The 21,068-nt window shown below is 35.1% G+C and overlaps 1 protein-coding gene across 1 annotated transcript in view; it reads right to left on the bottom strand.

The window, feature by feature from the left end:
* Positions 1-870: 870 nt before the first annotated feature.
* LOC135214159 (potassium/sodium hyperpolarization-activated cyclic nucleotide-gated channel 2-like) overlaps positions 871-21,068 on the bottom strand; it is a 471,901-nt gene continuing 451,703 nt past the window's right edge. Inside the window, exon 12 of the mRNA XM_064248234.1 lies at positions 871-3,477. Within this exon, the coding sequence (XP_064104304.1) occupies positions 3,108-3,477 (370 nt within the window). The 3' untranslated portion in view covers positions 871-3,107. The remainder of the gene's footprint in view (positions 3,478-21,068) is intronic.

Raw genomic sequence — 21,068 nt, 5'->3', positions numbered from 1 at the left:
ATATCACTGATTCAGGGAGTGTGATACTAGGTCGTACCTGTAGGGACAGATATAGGAATATAAAAACTGGAAGGATAGTTAGAAAGCCTATAAACTTTAACAAACAATTTTGTGTGAGTCATCTAACATGTTTAATTATCTTACATGCTTATCTAACAAAGTAAAGTAGCAGCATGTGTTTAACAAATTATAGCTTCACTTTTGTATTATGTTCACTTAAAACAACGTGCGTTTTTATCTACTCAGGCTGAGCATCCACAACAGACCCCCAATAGGACTGAATACAGTATGTACACCATGTTGTTGTTGTTGTTGTTGTTGTTGTTGTTACTGTTGTTTGTTGTTGTTGTTGATGATGATGATGAAGTCATAGTCATTGTAGTTGTTTGTTGCATCGAAGGAAACTAAAGGTGTATAAAAAGTAGGAACGAAAATATTTACGTAACTTACATACTGGAATAACAAATGGTATAAACATTCTAGTATATCACTTTCAAAGTTTATTATGATAATTATTATTATTATTCAGTTATATTATTATTATCATTATTATTAATTATTATGATGTCACAGAGACTTATTAATATTAGTATTAATAGTATTATTAATAATATAATGATTATTCTACCCAGTTTGCCGCCAATATAGCAAAGTTCGCTAAGAGGCTGAGGAGAGGATGCTCAGATCTTGCAGAAGATTATTCTCTACAGCTTTAGTACTTGAGGCACTTTGACTACGTGAATCACTACTACAATGGCAAGTCAGAAAAAAAGAAAATAAAGAGAGAGAGAGAGAGAGAGAGAGAGAGAGAGAGAGAAGAGAGAGAGAGAGAGATGTGTGAGTGAGAGAGAGATGAAACAACAGAGAGAGAGAGAGGATGTGTGAGTGAGAGAGGAGAGATGAAACAACAGAGAGAGAGAGAGAGAGAGAGAGAGAGAGAGAGAGAGAGAGAGAGAGAGAGAAGAAAAGGAAACCAAAGTAACATTTTCACATTGCTTTCTTGGTCCTACTGGATGAATGTTCTTTTGAATTCTGCAAAAAAGTAAAGATATCGGTCTTGCACTGTCTAAGTATCTAGATAACATTCATTCACACGTAAACATTATTCAACAAGTTAACCTACAAGAAGCACTTTCACAAATTCTATTGGGGTTGAATCAGCACACGTCTTATATTGTGCCGCCTTGCTTTTCCGATGTAGTTGCAAGTTGTGAGCACTGTTCTATTAGCTAGAAAGCAATGTCAAAATTAGCACTACACTCCTAGGGCCCCTATTTGAGCTCATGGTTCTACATGTGGACATTAATTATTGCATATTTTACTATCCTTACTGACGAGCGAAAATAAACTCTGAATTGGCATGATTATGAAATGATCTAATGATTGCATGAAACTGTGTGGTATATCATGAAATGACCATATCGCCTCACCACTGAACAAGCAGGAAAAAAATCACGCTTGCTTGAACCAATATATACATATATCATAGGACTTCCCTGATGCTGTAGTGCTTTTATCAAAATGCTTGTATATTTACATAACCTTTTACTATGTACAGGACTCTCTTCTTAACTACAAAAATGTAGCATTAGCAAAACAGGGAATTTTGAAAATATTTTTGTATTACGAAAAACTACGACTTTGTTCATGTGGTCTGAGAGTTTATAAATACTTAACTACCATTTCAGTGTGCAGAAAAACCCATGCACGAAAGGCTTGTGTACTCAGTGGTGTAAACGGTAAGATGAAGTAATGATCTGTTGCATCAATCACAGTTGGGGATAACAACCACCCCATGACATGAAGCAGCTTACTTCTGTGACCAGAAAAAAGTCTCTTTCTCTGCCTGTCTTCTTTCTTTCCTCCTCCTTCCTTCCTTCCTTCCTTACTTAATTCGTCTTCCTCATCTTTTTCTCTTGTTCCTGACCTCACGTTTTTGTCATACACATTTCATGTATACCAAGGCATTTACTCAATCAAGTCTTGAATCTCCGAATCATACACGACATAAATCAGGTTTAGTTCACACATATTAGCCTTTAACAAAATGTATGTGCTTCACACAGTTCACTTATGTTGCAAAGAGCCTTCATGAGCATTCTCAGTCATAAATGGACTGCATAAAACACACAGGAGCTTCAAGCAGTATGCATAGACTCTATCGCTCAGCAAAGCGCAATAGAGTCTACATGAGCTCTGGATCGCATCTGTGAAGCTCCTCAGAGAACGGTGAGCTTTGTACAGCATACATGGGCACCACACAGCTAAGCTGCTGGGACCTTATAACTAGATTTAATAACACACTCTTACCATATAAAAACTCCAGTTGACGATAAATATTCCCATGTTTACAGTATTCAAAGCCATTCAACACTTTTTAAAAAACCTCACAATGTAAAACTTTACAAAACATTATCATAGTAACATATGTATCACCCCATGTAGATATGTTGTACCCATGTCATGCCTTTATTAACTGCACTGAACAAGAATGCACTTTCATTGCGAATTATTGCTTTTCTGCAATTCCAATAAGACTTTTTTTTGTCAGTAAGACTTTTTTGGTTTGTCAGGAACACAGACTCTACCACCAGTCACATGCCAGATCTCTTTGGACTTTGGCACCTTCTCATATTAACAAATAATAATAATAATTATTTGAAGCAATAACAATACAACAGTTTTAAAACTATTTTCAATTTTAACTTTTAATTCCTATGTCAGAGAGGTTTAGTTTTGTTGCTGTTGTTGTTGTTGTTGTTGTTGTTGTTGATGATGATGTAGATATCGTCCGCTCTTTGCAAGTGTTGTCTCACTTCTAAGCACTGAGAGGTTGAAAGGGGACAGCGGTTTCCCACCAGCCCTCTGTTTAACAGAGGTTCCTTCAGTAGTGTGAGCAACCTATTAAACATACTAACAAAGTCCTTTTCATCTACAAAATCCACTAGAAGGGCAGATCACAAAGACTGCTCACTATGTGCTTGGAAGTTTGTTTTAGCTATTTGCTGTTGGTGCAAATCAGTCGGTCTCTCTCCGTGTTTCACAATAGTACAAAATAAATCAGCTGTCGCGCCCAAGAGCATAAGTGCATGGGCGGGGGCCACCTGCTATTGGAAAGAAGTATCTTTGTGAAAAGTGTCAGACTTGTGAAAAGAAGGGCGGTTGCGGTTGAGGGGAGAAGGCTGATCAAAGGAGAGAGCAAAGTTATTCTCACTCTTTGGTCTGGGTAAGTGACCTTTCGCTAGTGCTTTTCCTATTGACCCTAAATCTAATAAATTATGATGATGATGATGGCGACTTTTGTGGCCGTGAGCATCGTGTGTCATCATAGACTCTTCGGAACTAGTTCCTCCGTCACACTGCTCCGTTGCAGCCACCGATGCTAATGCATTGACGATAGCATTGACAGTCTTGCAGTCGTTTGTCAAGTCTTCTCTATTGCTCACAATCGATGGATTCTTCCCTATCTTGTTGAGCCTGAAAAGAAAGAATGAATGTTACTGGTGGGTAGTAATGATAAGGATGAAAACAAAAACACAAATATAAAAAAGATGGATAGTATATACAAAATACAGTTGTTCTGTTGATATTATAAAAAAAATTAAAGGTCACAGGAAAATGCAAACCTGGCAATAGCAAATATCCCCATTTTCCTGCAGAATTGTCAACCTGTATTCAGCACTGGTCTTTATAATAAGAAAAATATATTACACTTCAATATTACAGCCATAAAAAAGAATTTTGATTATATGATACTTACCTATTAGACAAAACTATATATATATATATATATATATATATATATATATATAATAGATAGCTCTATATATATATATATATATAATTATATATCATAATAATAACCACTAAACACTTTTAGGGCCGCAGTGTTACACCAGTAAAAATTGTGACAAAGTTATGCTGTATTTCATTTTCCCTTCCATTTCTTCAGCCATTGCATTTAAACAAAATGTTAAAGAAATGGCCCATGACTTGCTAATTACTGGTATGTACCACATTCACCAGTAATGGAACAATGACATTGGAGAGTAGAGGAGTTAATATCTTTGATGATGTAAAAAAGCATTCACACACGCACACACACAGTGTCCATGCGAAGAACAAATATAATACTATGAATCTTTTTGTAGTATGATATTGCAAAATGTCACATGACATATGGCAGTGCAGTATACCTCTTTGAAGACTGCAACCCAAAAGAGAAGATATTTAAGTGAAGAGAAATGGATGAATACAGAAGAAACTTTGTAGCAATATCCTATTCTGACGGATTATGTCAAGTTTTTACAGTTAGCTAATAGTTTAGAGATTCTTTCCTTCCATTCCAGACAAAGCTACAAGCGGCTGACAGGAGATATCAGCTTAAACGCAAATGCCCAGTTGTTTAATATCTACTGTAAAAATACTTTTCTACAACAACTGCTTCGTAGATGTTACTTTTCCTGTAAAAGACAAATAGTTTTCAAAATTACTGCATCATTAGCAAAGCCTATCCATATAGCTAACTGCCCTTTCCCCAAATATATAACAGATATTCTCTTCCTTATAATGTTCTTGCGATTTTTATGAGCTAAAGCTCCTTACTTTCTAACTTTTTTTTTTTACACCAATCAAGAGTCTCTCTCATCTTCCACTCCCTCTCATTTTAAAAGGAAAGGCTCCTAGATTTCTATTTGCCTGACTATTCTATATATTCCTTTGTCAGAGTTTCACTGTGTTGACACTTCTCAACAGCTTCTGATTTTTCTTGCAGATAATGTAACACCTGAACTTCATTTGAAACAATCAGTGCTTCAATGGTACAGCCATATATGGTAGTATTCAGAAATCCACCTTATCTCATAATATACAAGACTTCATTCACTGTTTGACGAGTATGTATATCAACTTTGGACACAGATGTACAACTTTGTTTTACAAGAAAGTAAAAGATCAACTGTACACTAAAAATATACTAAAAATACTATACTTAAAATTACAAATAACCTACAAAAAGCTTGTTACTGTTAATAGGTGACAAAAGGCATGATGGGAACAAGAAACTAAATACTAATACAAAAAAAAAGGGACGTTGACCTTGATGAAAGTTGAAGCCAGCCACTCTCGGACAAATACAAACCCACTAACCTTATGCCACTTTATTCCTATAAGTTAAATCCCTACTTTTCTGATCAAAACTGGACAGACACCTACTAAACAAGTACAGATCCCTTACATGATCTTATGCTGAACACTTCATTCCATTTTGCAAAGGATAACACACATAATGACCAGTTTCACTAAGGATCTGTATTGAATATAATTTTTTCTTTTATAAAAACACCACTAATTAACTACAGGCCCATTAAACTATCAGATAAAATGAATGCAGGAAATAATTAAGAAATCTTAAAAAATGCTTTCCATTTTAAAAACTGTAAACATTGGCAAAACTGAGATATTAACATTGACAGGGCCTAACACTTTAGTCACTTGATGGAATGAGTGTCATTTGAATGCATGGGTATGTGCAGTAGGCGACTTTTAAACCCTAAGCAGGACCAGTTGCTTCAAGTGATATTTAATTCGTGGAAATAAGGCAACAGATAAGTAGCGGGGTCATCGGGAAACGACCTTTTTCTTCACCTCGTAAGATGATAATTCATGGGGATAATTAATCCTGAAAAATTAGTTACTGATATAAAAAAAGTAAAACAAAAAGTGATACAAACTATAGCAATAAAATAGGCCAACTGGCCTCTTATAACACTTCTGTTTGTTTTTTTTCCTCTACTGCTATGCACAAATTATTTTTGGAGGGCACTGCCTATCTAACAATGATGCCTACTGGCAATCAATAGCAACTTTAGGTCTTTGCCGATGTCAACCAATTCTTAAGAAGTGGTGGGCCTTTTCCTCACACCTACAACCCTGTGGAATGTCATAGAGAGTACGTCAACCAAGTAATTAGACTAAAGCACCTAAAATGATCACAAGTTAACAAGACTCTTTAAAAATGTTCTTAATAGGTGACAGTTGTATTTACTAGAAGCAGCAAGAAAACTCTCCTTGTCCTGAAAGTGGCAGAGCATGATTTCAAAAGGTACTTTCCATCTTTGGACGAAATAAAGGACAAGACACTGACTAATACGTAATAACTTATCCATGACCTAAATCAATGCTTCAAGAGGATGAAATAACAAAGAACATTACAATTTGTATGGAGGTACCTGGAAAAATGATCACTTCAGTTACAGTGCTTCCACAGCCTGAATGGACAAGTACATTGCTGTATACAGTATAAACTATATGACAAAAATAACAGTGACTGTTTTGATTATGACCTACATACATGTTGAGGGGCAAATGGGAAACTGTCAAAATGAACTTGATCCACTGAAAACATTCTAAAATCAGTTACTGTAAATAACTTTAATCTTTCTTCTTATAATGTACAAGCTAAGGCTAACTGAAACTTAACTCGCTCAAAAGGCACAGGAGCTGGAAGTTACGTACGTATCTCAACGAACCTCTTCAATCTCAGGATTATTTCCTTTACATTTTATAAGCAAAATCTGCCATGTTTAAGTACTATTCAAATCTGAAGGCAGAAGTGTAAGAGGCAATTACAATACTGTATATACTCTGGCAGCACTATGGTAACACCTCATCATCTCTCATTCTATAGTATATTTTTCGTTACGTTACCCAAAAATCATAACCACTGATAAATTCTGGTAGAGAGCATAATTTGTAACATTTCCTTCTCCACTGTTAGTTTGGAAAAAACATAGTGATAATGTTGCCCAGCACAGTCAGAGAGTAAACCAAGAATAAGGAGACTAACTTAGCCCCATAGGAACATAAGAGAGTTGGTTTTGAGAATGTGATGGGAAATTGTAGCTTTTGTGGAGCAAAACCAAAAGGAACTAAAAGTACTGAGTTCAGAGAGTGCCAAGGATTAAAGTTGGTGAACACAATTTTCCAGAAGTTTAAAGAGAAGATGAAAACATACAGTGAGAAAGCTGAAACACATTAATTTCACCACGATTAAAAGTACAGTACGTATAGATAACATCAAAGGCGAGATCTGTGGTTATAACATATGAGGTACACTTGAAACAACATAACCACTGCCAGCTGATCTGAGATTAAGGATAGAAAGGAGAGGAAGAAAGAGACAATGAAAAGATTATAAACATGGAAAACGAAACATTAAGCCAAAAAGGAGTGTTAAACTGCAAATATAATCTTGAAAAGGGCCTGGATGAATCCACTCAAAGGAGGTATGCAAAGGAATGAGAGAAAGTACGCAGCGTGATATCAAGGAAGAGAACCAAGATACACTAACGCCAACTTAGAGAGAGAAGGAGAGCTTTCAAGCTCTGGTAGGGGACATGTAAGGTAGAAGTAAGAAATTTATAGTCAGTACAGGTGGGTGACTCAAAAGCAGTAAGCAAGGTCTACAAAGAACAGTAAGATAATGAGACAATATTCAGGATAGTGAAGTGGCTTTACAAATCTTATCATTTCTTCTCTCATACTGATACTGTGGAGTTGCTTAACAAACCAAATTGTCAAGTGCTGTACAGTTATACTCTCTCTGCAAGTTAAAACAGGGTCCCAAGGAGTTGATACAGCTTGTCTAATGCTCCATGAATCTTACTAGTATGTTTTTAAGGCACCTTACACATGTGAATCTCTGCAGAGACCTGAATAAAAAGACAAAACAATAGATTACTGCTTATGAGTGCCACACCAGTAAACCATTAATTACTTTCCACTGCGAGCAATAGGTCTGCTATTAATGGCTTGAAAAATGTCCTTTTAGTTTTTTGATGGGTATGTATATTCTCTTCCTTATACAGTTCTGGTGATTTCTATGAGCAAAAGCTCCTTACTTTTTAGCTAACTAAAATCTATGGTAGTTTTCCTGTTCTCCAAAGTTTATTGATACGCAACGATGAAAGTTTCTTGGGACTTTTAGGAAAGAAATCAAACTTCATTTAGTAAACAGTGGATGACTTAGACTTAAACAGCGAAATGTAAGACTCCTTGATATTCTTATTTCCATCCAGAGTAACATGAAGTCACAAATGTTCTGAAACCGAGGGCAGTAAGTCTTAATACATATAGATATTTGTGATCAATGTTTAGTTCTAATGCAACTATAATGAAGTCTAGTCATTAGGCAATCATTAATCTTCACAGAGGCTGAAAGTTCTGGTATAAGTTTCCTACTTGGATCTCTTTTCTACTCTGATCTTGTTGCAGTTAAGGAATGTGCACAATTAACGTAACATCTACATTCAAGACTTTTTGGTTTTTATAAAGTCTACCTTCCCTAGATACTTTAAACTAAAGAAATCCCTTTCTTTTTACCTTTAAAGCCCCTTTCAAATGCTACTCCTTAAAACAGAATCAATCTCATTTCACAGGCAAATCAGCATCTTGCTGGCTTGCCTGTTGTTTTTGCTACACGCTCACCTGTAATGTTTAAAATTGTGGGGATAGTTATCACTCCTATAGAGAATCATCTACTGATCCCTATAATCTACCAAGGACCTAGGTCATGTAAAATAGGCTGATGGCAGAACAATTTGAGCAGTTGCTTTTGAACGTCATTACTACATATATGTAGAATCTATTTGTCATTTTTTTTACCAGATACATATGCAACTGTAATAGCTATAATGCCCTCTCAACTTCTTGTATTCTTTGCTCTTTTTTGGATACACTTGTCACTACAAAGTGCCACATTCCTTAGACTATGCTCTCAAACATCAGCTAACTACATTATTGGAAAATAATAACCACCATGAATACCAAGTTCTGCTAGTTTTAGGCAGAGAACCTTACCCGTTTTATTGAAGAGCAAAAGTTTTTTGCTTGAAATGTCACCTCTCCATATACAAGTACCACTCACCAATTATTTTCAGCTGTGTTATAAAAGCAAATTTACCCCAATTTTGCCTGTTACTTTACCTGTAGAAGTATTCCTTTCTTACTGAACAACTGTACTCTTGATATTTTTATCTCTAGTTCAACCGGCAAACTTGAGTGTCCTAGGTGCTATACCTATGATTACCTACTGAGGGACCGTAGAGCTTCTTCACTTCATGCTGCCTGTCCCATCTTTGAGGAAACGGGAATTGGCAACATTAATTAAGCCCAAAAGCACTGGATCTAGAGGGGCTGGGAAATCTTGTTTCGTTTCCATACATTCAGGATAGGTCTCTTTTTAGCTACAGCTACTCTTAACAAGAATGAAAGTGTAAATTATAAGAAAATACTGTATACCATCGTTTTTCTCTGACCTAAGTTTTATCTTTTTCTTTCCAAGGCCCTTTACTTACTGGGACTTGCTTCTGTAACACACTTTTACTGGTTTTTTTCTCTCCAGTCTAATCGTTAGAGATGACCGAGTGATACTGGCAGCAAATGCTCACTTCAACCTACTAACTACCTTTGTTTTCCTTGTTTAATTTTCTATTCTCTGCAACTGGTATTTTCCTATCTCTTGGCCTTCATTAGAAAATAACACATGGCTCATACCACTATAGTACTCTATGGTTCCCAATGCAAAGTGTCAAGGATCACTGATACTCTTGTTAATTCTAGTGCACAGGAGGCATCCCTGTCAAAAATACTAAAACAGTAATACGCATTATCCTAAGACAGACATTTTTGCAAACTAAACTTCAATTCTTAATTTTTTCAGCTAGTTTCCTTTCTATCCATTTGATTTCTCTTCATTTAACATGATGACTTCAATTAACAAATTCACATCAGCCTTGACAATCCGGTCATTGGGAAATCATAACAGTTTCCATTGATCACATAGTTACCATTTACAAATATTTTCCTTTTTTTACATTGTGATATTAATGTTTCTTTTGACACAGTGAGTTATTACCAGAAGTCACTGCAATCTACCTACTACAAGTTATGATGTTTCTCTGCATGCTACTTAAAGTTAAACCTGGGATCAGGATATCATGTCATTAGCCATAACCAGTAAATCAAATATGACATGCAAATTCCAGATGACCATTATTAAAAATCATAAAAATCTAAAAATTGTGACTATTACAAACTTTTTCCTCTGTAATTTTTATATTAAGTACAGTTTATATGTCTCCTTTCTTTATATGTATTCTCTGAGCCCCTTTTAGAGTTCAAAATTATAATCTTTTGAGATTTCCAGAAGATTTTCTTTTACACAGTAGCATTAATAATACAATGTTCGCTGGAATGGAGGTATATAATCCCTCTTTTTCTGATACAAGCCGAGTTCTAACCTTGCCTTCCTCTCCAGCTGTAGTGACACAAGAGCAAGTGCTATATGTGTGCAGAGTTAAGATGCAACTGAGACCTTCATTTCCTCCAAATATTTCTATTAAGTTTCTGCATTTCAACAATTAGCGTAGCTCAATTTCTCTGACTAGCATCATGTTCTTGTCTTTCTTGGCAGGATCATGCTATGAAAGTCACAATATTACACTCTAACACTTTTCTTAACAGAAGGTCATTGAAGTTCCCTGAAAATCTCTCAAGTCCTAGCATCGTTTTGACCATTCACACACCCATACAGCATTCATACTATGATTATCTCTTGATAGACTGGAAAACATTCCTCTGTCATTTGATTAAACTGCCATCTACCATACTCCTAAATCAGTTTGCTCTAGAGCAAAGAACCTAGCTCACTCTAACCCTTTCACTGTAGTATTTAAAGGTCTAATCAAGTATCACAACCCCTGTTTGATAAAAAAAGCACATCATATCAATGGGAATGATAAGGTTCTCCACTTCAGATTATGGTTGGAAAAATCTTCCTTCACCATATTTGTTGCCTGTTTTTGTTTGCATAAAAATACAGGACTTCTAAATGAGGGAAAGACAGACACCAAAATACTCCATTTAATGTGGAGCCTAAGGCAAGTTTTCTTTGGAAATATAACACACTTAAAAATCACCTAACAAAAACATCATTCTAAAATATCCTACGTACTTACATTGCGATTGTTCAACTAGTTAGTTATCTGGTAACACTGTCATTAAGGAAGTCTTACTTACATACTATACCAAAATGCTTTTCTGTAACTTCATATCTGATGAATAGCATTAAATTCTAGTTATACAAAACCAGACTTCAGCACATGCTACCAAATTGCAATCATACAATAGTTTCCCTCTCTCTCTCTCTCTCTCTCTCTCTCTCTCTCTCTCTCTCTCTCTCTCTCTCGATCTCTCTCTCTCTCCTCTCCCTCTCCTCTCTCTCTCTCTCTCTCTCCTCTCTCTCTCTCTCTCTCTCTCTTCTCTCTCTCTCTCTCTCTCTCTCTTTTCTCTCTCTCATATGCACAACACAAGATGGTAAATACTTTGTAATATTAGATCCAAGAAATGACCTTAATTCCACTGCACATTTCTACCAAGTATACCTTAATATACGAAACATTTTTGTTGGAGCCTCATTCCTGGCATCCGTTTACTTGTATTCACGTAATTACACATTACGTAGGTACATGCTTGTGTAAACTGCATGCGAAATAGAGAATATGGCAATTCTAATTTGCCTAGCACTGGACTGGTACGGAAAATCCATGCAACATTGTTACTAATGTTACTAAAAATGAATAAAACTGCTGCATTCAGCCACAAAATGCAGCGAGAGAAAAATTGTCAGGATAAAAAATTAGGGGGAAAATGTTACCACCTCAAAAAGGTATTATGTACAAATAAGATAAAAAAATGTATTAAAATATACCAACAAAATCAATGCAAATACGTACTGTATTACGTATATATTAAAAATATATGAAGAACCAATCTGATGTCTCAGAAAGATTTTGCACATGAAAAAATTGTATATAGTATAAAATGTATTACTAAATTGATGTAAATACTATCATGTTTTTCATGGAAAATTCAAAAATTGGCATGGAGGTAAAATATGTGAAGAGGATATGGACTAGAAAATACCTCATTCTAATTTTATATAAAAAAAAATAGCAATAACAAACAAGGAAGATAAAAGGCAAATAAAATTCTCTTTCGAGACTAATCCTGATATGAAAAACGTCTTTGACTCACAAAAAACGCCTGCAAAAAGAAAGGATTCTGAAGTTGTCTGGTATAATAAAAAACACAAATACGTACAAATACACATGGCCACAATTAACGAAATTTACAGAGCTAATGAAAATGTGACTCCAAAGAGAGAGAAAGAGAGAGGAGAACCCAAGAGAAATTTATAACAACTCTCTTATATCTTTTTAATTTGCTTGTAAACTGGTTTATGACCAGGTGACATTATATATATTAAGACTTTTAAGTGAGTAGAATTAATGGTAGTCTTTGGTTTATCTATAATAAAACCTTCCTATACGAAAAGCTCTGTTTCATTACTTGTGGCCCTCATTCAACACCTTTTTTATTTGTTAGAGTCTTTGAACAACCATTAAAATCACTTTGCTTTCAATGCATCAAATACCGCAGTCATCATTTCATCCCTCTTGTTTGAAAGCTTTAAGGAAAAATTAAATAATGTATAATGCTTCAATTATGCTAATTTCTACTAATATGTCTGAGAAATAAAACTCACTGTCTTGACAGTTTATAAAATAAAACAGGTAGTAAATTAAGTTTCCTTCACAATATAAATAATATACTCCACAAAGAAGATATTATACTTAAATCTTTCTTGCCAAGTCTTCTCTTTATTTCAAGCAAGTTTTGAACAAGCCAGGGAGGGCTACTTTCTAAAAGCATTGCAATAGCACATTCCATCAGACTTTGAGTAAAAATCTAGTGTAGTCTGTATGGCAGAATATTTCATATAGATGTTAACTTATTTCCTCAAGATGATTCTCATAAATGAATAACCTATGGGCAAAGGTATGCATCACGGAAATTGATAAAAACAATAACAATGAAAACAGTTGCATGAGATCAATCAATGCAGCACAGCATTAAAAAGTGAGTTTAAAAATAATCACAAAACACAGAACCAGGTGGAAGTGAGACGTCACTGACTGACTGACTCTCACACAGTCAAAATAAATAGACTGCGGTTTAAGGTAACGACATAACACGACCAAAAGAGTGAAATCCAAGGCACTGTGTATTCACATTTAATGGTGATTAAATTTGTCAAAACAGATAAGGCAATGAAAAAACACTTTAGTGACGAAGAATTGAAAAAGTATATGTAAAATGACAGTAAAGTGCAACGATTTTCAGAGTACACCAGAATACAAATATTTCTGATAATGAGTGCACATAATTACGATACTGACTTGATTCTTTTAAAAAAATTGTTAAAACTGTGCTATGATCCAAATTTACATGTTCAGAACTGACATGAAACACACACGAAAATAAGGACAAAACCAGGTAAACCACAAACGTTTCTGAGATGCATTAAAAGAGAAAGAGGGAAGAGGGTGGGGAAGATTATTATTTCCTTGGTTCCCAACAAACTGTCCACCTCAAATTTACCTGTTGTGATCATCCATCCATTCCACTCTCCTCTCTCTTTTAGAAAATGTGAACAATTATTAATGTACTGTACAGTAGAATGAATGTACTAATTTCATAAGTGTTTTGACTGATGTGTTATCGTCCTGTAGAGAAGGTCTCCCACTGGAAAAGGCAAAGCTCTCAAAGTCTGAGATGTAAAATGGAAAAATAACACCCCTACCACAATGTCACGCCAGGGAGCACATGTACAAGAACATGGGAAGAGAAAGAACAGGTGATATTAAATGAGATTTTGTGGAAAATATACAAAAACATATTTACACTAATCATATATACACACACACATATTATATATATATATATATATATATATATATATATATATATATGTATATATATATATGTATATATATATAGATATATATATATATATATATATATATATATATATATATATATACGCAGTATACTATAAAAATTAGAAGACGTGTAAACAAAGGTAACCCCACAGCTAATACTAAATGCAGACTTCCTGGTTCCGTGCAAGTGTATAGCCCTGTTGAAATAAGCAAAGACAAAAGAGAAATGAAGAAAAAATATACAACTCAAACTAAAGTAATAGTATCTGGTAACTCTGACAAGGGATATTAAGCAAAATGTAAAACTGTACAAAGCAGGTGAGGGTGTTCAGGGGGTATGGATGAAGACAATAAAAAAAGAATGTTTACTTGGCCCCACTTGGCTTCACTAATGGTAAAGGCACCTACTACTTGGGAATGATTTACAGTATGACAAAATGGGCCCAAAAGCTTCTTAGCAGCAATTATTTTAAGCCAGCGAAATCAAATAGTGCTTGATGTATGGACAATACAGATAAAATGTACAATCTTTGAGACTGCCGAACCATACATATCTGTATTAGTGCAGGGTACCATAGGCAAAGCTACCTATGCATGAATGGTTACCTGTTTGAAAGTCCCAGTTTCAACAAATGAAATAAAAGCATAATGTAACGCCTTCATATTTCAATTAAAAATGAGCAGCAACATTGTATGTGCCTTAGAACCAATGAAATTTGTTTATGCTATAATAACTGCATGTGTCTTGGTGGCAATATCACCTGTCATAGCTGAAGGAACTGCCAGAGACCAAACTGGTGGCAGTGGGAGATTGGATAAAATGATTCTGAACAAAGTTGCAACGGTGAAAAGAGATCTAAAATTTGCTTGTGAATAAAACTGGAAATAAGGTGAGGAAGTGGCAACAGTCCAGAATCATTACGAAAATGAAGCCCGTGATGAGACATAGACATTAATTACACTGCCCAATAACAATTTAGCAAAGAGGCTGGAACAATGAAAAGAAAACAATTACTATAATGAGCAGAGGACTACGGAAGCCAAAAATGACGAAATAAGCCTTTTATTGGATACTAGGCTCTGGAGATATTAAAGACGAACGCTAGATAATCCTAACTATACTTAAAAAAGGGTCAGTCACGGCAGTAGGTATTAACAGACGATCGCCAATAAATCTCGTTTTATGGAAACCATCCTAATGTTCAAGTAAAAAGTGGATGAGATGAAGTGTCACTGAGACGAAGGATCAGCAATTGTTATGGTAAAAGAGCAGTTATGGTAAGCAAACAGTTCAATACGAGTGAGGTGAGATTAAAAAAGGCGACAAAGATGCAGGCGCTTTTTTTCGCTGGCACAGTCCTTCAAGAATAAACAAGGCTGCTGCCATCTGGTCCAAACAAATGACTAACAGGCCTTTAATGAGGTGGGTGGTGAGATGTAAACCAAAGGGTAACACAACATGGGAAAAAAATTGCACAAAATTAAGGGTGAGTGAATGTATGTGTATGGATGGGGGAAAGGAATTAGTTTAGGATTTCAAAAAATTCCTTTTTAATAAGAAAAATAAAATTTCAATCTTAAGCAATGAAAAGTTGGACGGGAAAACTGTATCTCAAGCAAGGAAAAAAAAAAAAAAAAATGTTGGATACCTTGTTTAGGGACCAGAGGGTGAGCCACTAGGGTGAAACAAAATCACATATCTTAAGAAGATCAAAGGTATGCTTAGCGTTATTAAGTCAATAGCCGTGCAGGTTGATGCCTAGCAGAAACGCAACCAGCATGAGTGAGTGCCAAAGAAGAGGAATATCTCATTATGGCTGATGTACCCAAAGATCCCCGTCCCCTTTTCTGTACCGCCAAGGTGCATAACATGAGAGAAATAAAAATAATAATGGTGTAAATGGAAAGATTTTAAGAGATGGATCAATGTACCTCCATCAGTGAAGACAACCTCTCTGCGGCTACAGCATCGCTCAAGGCCAGCTTGGCAACCCTGCAATGAAAGTAGTAAATACCCAAATGGAATCTCAGGAAAAAAGGACAAATGGAATTTCAGGAAAAAGGACAAATGGAATTTTAAGAAAAAGGACAATGGTGAATCAGTCTGATGAGCATGATCTAAGTGTAACGTGAGTCGACTTTTGGCTTTCAGGAGAAAAAGAAATTTAATGTGCAAACTAAGGACATTTTTACCATTTTCAAACTGAATATTTCTGTACCTGTGATTCTTTTCAAAATATATGTGCATGCTTCTTGTAACAAAATATCAAATCAAGAGTAATGTGTTGTTTCAGTGAAAAGAATGGGTTAGGTGTCATAAAATTCATAAGAAAATTAATTGGATTCAAAATTAACTTTGTTTAAACTGGTTTCAAAATTATAACTTTGTTTAAACTGGATTCAAAATTATATCTTTGTTTAAAGTTGTACCCTTTTTCAGAGGTCCACATCAAATGCACTTATAATGAAATCTTTATAACTGTGAATATTTAAATCATAATAGTAATGAAACTTTATATTACTACAGCTAGTTAGATGAATAACACATATCAAAGGTCATAATTTACTAATGAGTGATTCCTGAACCATAATGTAAATGGAGGCAGCATTGAGAAGACAAAGGTACAACTGCATTTACTCTTTTCTGCTTAGCCCCATTAGTAATGTGTCACATTTGCCAATGAACCTTAAGCTGGTACTGTACTTGCAGACAAAATCTCAAAGAAGTCTTTTGGCTTTCTCTGATGACATTCTCTTTTTCATTCCTGGCTGTAAACCTTCCATCATACTCTTCTGGTCTTCATCTTCTCTATCTTTCACTCATTTCATTTCTGATTCTGATTTTCTGTTCTCTTTCTCCAAGCCTATAATAATGATGCTATATGCACAATTGTGCTTGACATGAGATATTAGGCACTGATGCATACACTTCAGTAAGCTTTACTAGATTTTCTCTTTAAAAATATATAAAAAAAAGCATACATGAACACTGACCACTACCTTTTCTACACTTAGCCAATATTCATACATTCATACAATCATAAGTTATGTATACAAGTGTACTGGATAAAATGGTATGTGTATATTCTTATAGACACATATATGTACAAATTGTCTTCCAGAAATCCTGGATGCTCTTCCAAGTGCAAGTTTCTATCGTTGATACTTTTGGATCTAAGATTCTCTCAGAGAAATCTACAGTGTTAGTAAAGTTATGACAACAGTGATCATTGGTTATTGTAAACAAAAGTTTTATTCACAGTAGCAAAAAATAACATCTGCAACATTATCTCATTACTAATTTCAAAATCATTATTGCAATAAGTATTATTACTATTTCAATATTATTATTTGTATATTTATTTTTCTTGGGTAAAGCAGAGTGAGTAAAAATGATGTATGTACCTGTCATACAGTATAGCACAACACATTCATTTTTGTATTCTGAATGCTGACGATCACTAAATGTGGCTGGACATTTTTATTTCATAGCTTGATTTTATTTCAAGCTATGGCATACTTAAGATTAATAAAGAATTTATCATTTATCAAAAAAAATTCTTTTAAATGGAAAAGTGCCACATTGCCTTCAGATGTTTCATACTGGTAGTCAGGCCTCTACAAATAGTTACTTCAAGTAGCAGTCTTCCCCATTCATTCCCTATGGATGTGTTCTTGGTGTTATATAAATCTTGGAGAGGTGTTGATTATGACTGCATGAACTGTTTTGTTTGTTGCACATCCCCTAATTGTCGTATACCTTTAAGCAATTGTTATTGTTAGTTAATTTAAACAGACCAGTGAATCATATCTGATTCTGACAGGGGTGGCCTAAAGAGTTTGTCTTTAGCAGAAAACTTAATCTCCTCTACCTTTGAAAGCAATTTTCTAAATCTTTCATCTTTCAAGACCTTTCCATTCATTGTGCATCCAGTAAAATATGCATTCTTACACTGCATTATTTTATGCTTGTTCTGTAACCTCTTCTGTCCTGGGCTCTTTCTGCTTGAACTCATGTGCAGCTTGTATTTTCTTCCATCCTTATTTTCCACAATTTTTTGGGTCTTCCGACTGGTCTTGAACCCACTACTTCCGTATACTATACTGTACATTCTACATTTCTGACAAATGAATAAATGCTCTACTACATTCTCATTTACCTTAACAACATTTATGCTTCCATACAGTAATAATCTATTAATGATCAACATCTGTCCATTTTCATAACTTCCTAACAATTCGCGAAACAAAGGCAACATTTCCTGCGTCCAAGTTTTTCATATAAAAGTGACTGGTATCCACAATGAAGTTGTATAGGACCTGAAGCTGAAAATAGGGTACATTAAAAGTACTTTTTTACCCTGAGTCTCTCGCAATACTGCTAAACTTTTGCTTATAAGCAGAAAAAATATAGAAAATTATTAACAGTACTATATCAAAATGTGATTTCTTCGGGGTGGCTAAAACCGAATTTTGTATATTTTTCCCATAAAAACAAGATTAGGAACTGCTGTATGGGAAAAAATTATAAAAAATCCTACTAATCTGACAGTCAAATAGCCATAGATAAACCTCAAGGCCAACATGACTTTGTTTAAGAGCACCATTACAAAAGGAATAGCATTGTGCTTGAAAGATAATGAAGATATTTCTTCCTAAGCAGCAATGATGATAAAACAGGAAGATAACAATGACTACTATATAGTACCAGGAATACACAAAGGTAAAACTGACAAATTACTTTTTCCAGCCAAGCAATAAAATATCAAGAGAGACTTGATGGAACCAGAATATGACAGACTTCACGGCAGCCCAAAAACCAGTTTATTCAGATAAAGTGAAAAGAGCTATGCGCTGAGAGGCAGTATTTTGGGAGAGTACTAAAAAGGAATACTGTATCTGGAATTAAATCACATAATTTTAGGTAACTGCAGACTAAATTGTAACATAAAAAAAACTGGCAGGGACTATGCACCACACACACACACACACACACACACACAGAGCAGCTCGGACCAGCCAAAGAGTGTTCCACTTTTAATATGAGAAATCTTGTGAAAATTATTTTTTTCCAAAATTAATGCCTCTGAATTGAATGTTTGATAAATGTGACATTTTCTACCAACATGAATGCAACTAAGCAGACAGCTGGAACGATGTAAATAGACTGTGAGATGAAGATGTTCTTCTAAGAGATTTCCCACTCTAATCCTCCCTTTAGAAACAGTATTGAACCAGGAAATTCATAAGTCAATTTAGAAAAAAAAAGATGGAACTTTCCTCACTTCCTCTTAATGTTATCTCGAAGATCATTTTGAAAGAGGACATGAAGTCAACAGAACTGAAACTGTTTAGGCATGATGATATATTGGGAATGATATGTAGGGGAGTATTTTTACATTTCAAATTCTTGTAGAAAAAACTACACGGCAGTAAGAAGTGACCTTATGATTGCTGGAAAATGCACAGCTCATCTCTGTTGGTTGGCCAGGGCAGAGACCAGAGATCCACATAACAAAACTTATGGACAACCTTATGGCAAAGGTCCATACTGGCATAAAGGAGGCTTAATCTAAACTGATCAACAAGCAGACAGCTGATAAGAAACAAATGATCCCTGAAGACATAATACCAAAGATCAATGTACAAGACTTAACAAATCACCTACAGACAACATAGTCAAACCAGTAATATCAATTGACTAACCTTAAGGAGGTTTATGCCCACGATGAAACTGATTTTCAACGAAGAGGAAAAGTCTTTAATATGTCTGAATAAATGTCAGTATGAAGGAGTAACATTAAGAGTTCACATATCATGTAATCTTTACAATAAATGCTCAAGTGACTGCATGGGCAAATGAAAAAAAAAATCTACATTAAAATGAAAAGAAAATGAAATAAATAAAAAGAAAATGAAATAATGTACATATTAAAATAAGATGAAATAACTTATTTTTGGCTTAGTATATGTACATGGTTCTAAAGGAACAGATACAAATACCTGGAACAATGTGTGATTATGTCAAAGGAATATATAGTGCAGTTTTTCCACTAGGCAGAAAAACAAAATCAATGGATTAGATGCAAGTTTTTGGAAAATTTATTCCCTTTTGAACCAGCATCTAGTAATAGTATAGTATTTGAAAGAGATTTGCAGGATTTGAGAAAAGAACTGAGAAGCAAAAGAAAGGTCTTATCAAGGAAGGACTGACCTACGTAGATGACCCGGCGACTTAAGACACTGAACGATTTGAAGCTTTTGCTCACAGCCTCGACAACAGGAGATAAATGTACTTTTTTCCAAGGCTAGTCACCTTCTGTTGTGGCTGCAACTGAGCACCATACTTTAAATGCAGACTTGGTACTATGAAGTATAACTGATACAAAAAATTTTAATATTATTTCTAAAGAAGATATTGTACAAAAAGGTAGAAGAACTACAGAGGAATGAAATACTTGGGTATCCCATAAAGGGGGTGGCCGAGAACATTCATACAATGATAGACACAATGAAAATGAGAATGGAAAAAATTGGCCTTAACAGTGGGTGGCTATAATTAAAAAAAAAAAGTCACTATTACAGTACTACCTTAACTACTAAAGTGTGGATGAACCCCCTGTACTAAAACTCCTAAAACATTAGCACTTGATACAGCTACACAACAGCGCTGCAAGAACACCCCCTATACCATGTGTCATTCATGATTATCTGGTATGTTTTCAGGTGTTTTCACCCCAGCTATCCAAACCTTCATATATCTGTCTCTTCACCAACTTATAATCATCCAATCTTTCCACATGGCCAAACCATCCTAATCTTGTTACCATTTCTACCACAACTTTAATCATTCAGGTCAGTCTCTTATATCAACTGCTATTGGGGAGGTAATAAATCGTACTAACTGTATGCTGCTGCCTTAGGAAGTTCTAGTGGCTTAGGATTTAATTGCACAGCATCAGGGCAAAGGAGTGCCTAGTGGATAGTTGTGACCCCCATCTGGAAGGATTTTCTCTCTCAGTGATGCTGTCTCTCTCCTACTTGAGGCTAATGGCAACCCAATCATCAGATCAGTCTAGTACTTAATTGAGTGCTACTGTGGTAGAAGTAGACCGTACCACTGGTTTAGAGTGCCAAGATATTGTTTCTCAAAGCATAAGAGTACCTAGACAAAGTTTTGGACCCCTTGCTGGGAGGAAATGCCCTTCAATGGAACACGTACCC

This window comes from Macrobrachium nipponense, chromosome 19 (assembly GCF_015104395.2).
Source record: "Macrobrachium nipponense isolate FS-2020 chromosome 19, ASM1510439v2, whole genome shotgun sequence".
In the NCBI taxonomy this organism is placed as follows: domain Eukaryota; kingdom Metazoa; phylum Arthropoda; class Malacostraca; order Decapoda; family Palaemonidae; genus Macrobrachium; species Macrobrachium nipponense.
This window is presented reverse-complemented; position numbering and strand designations above follow the sequence as displayed.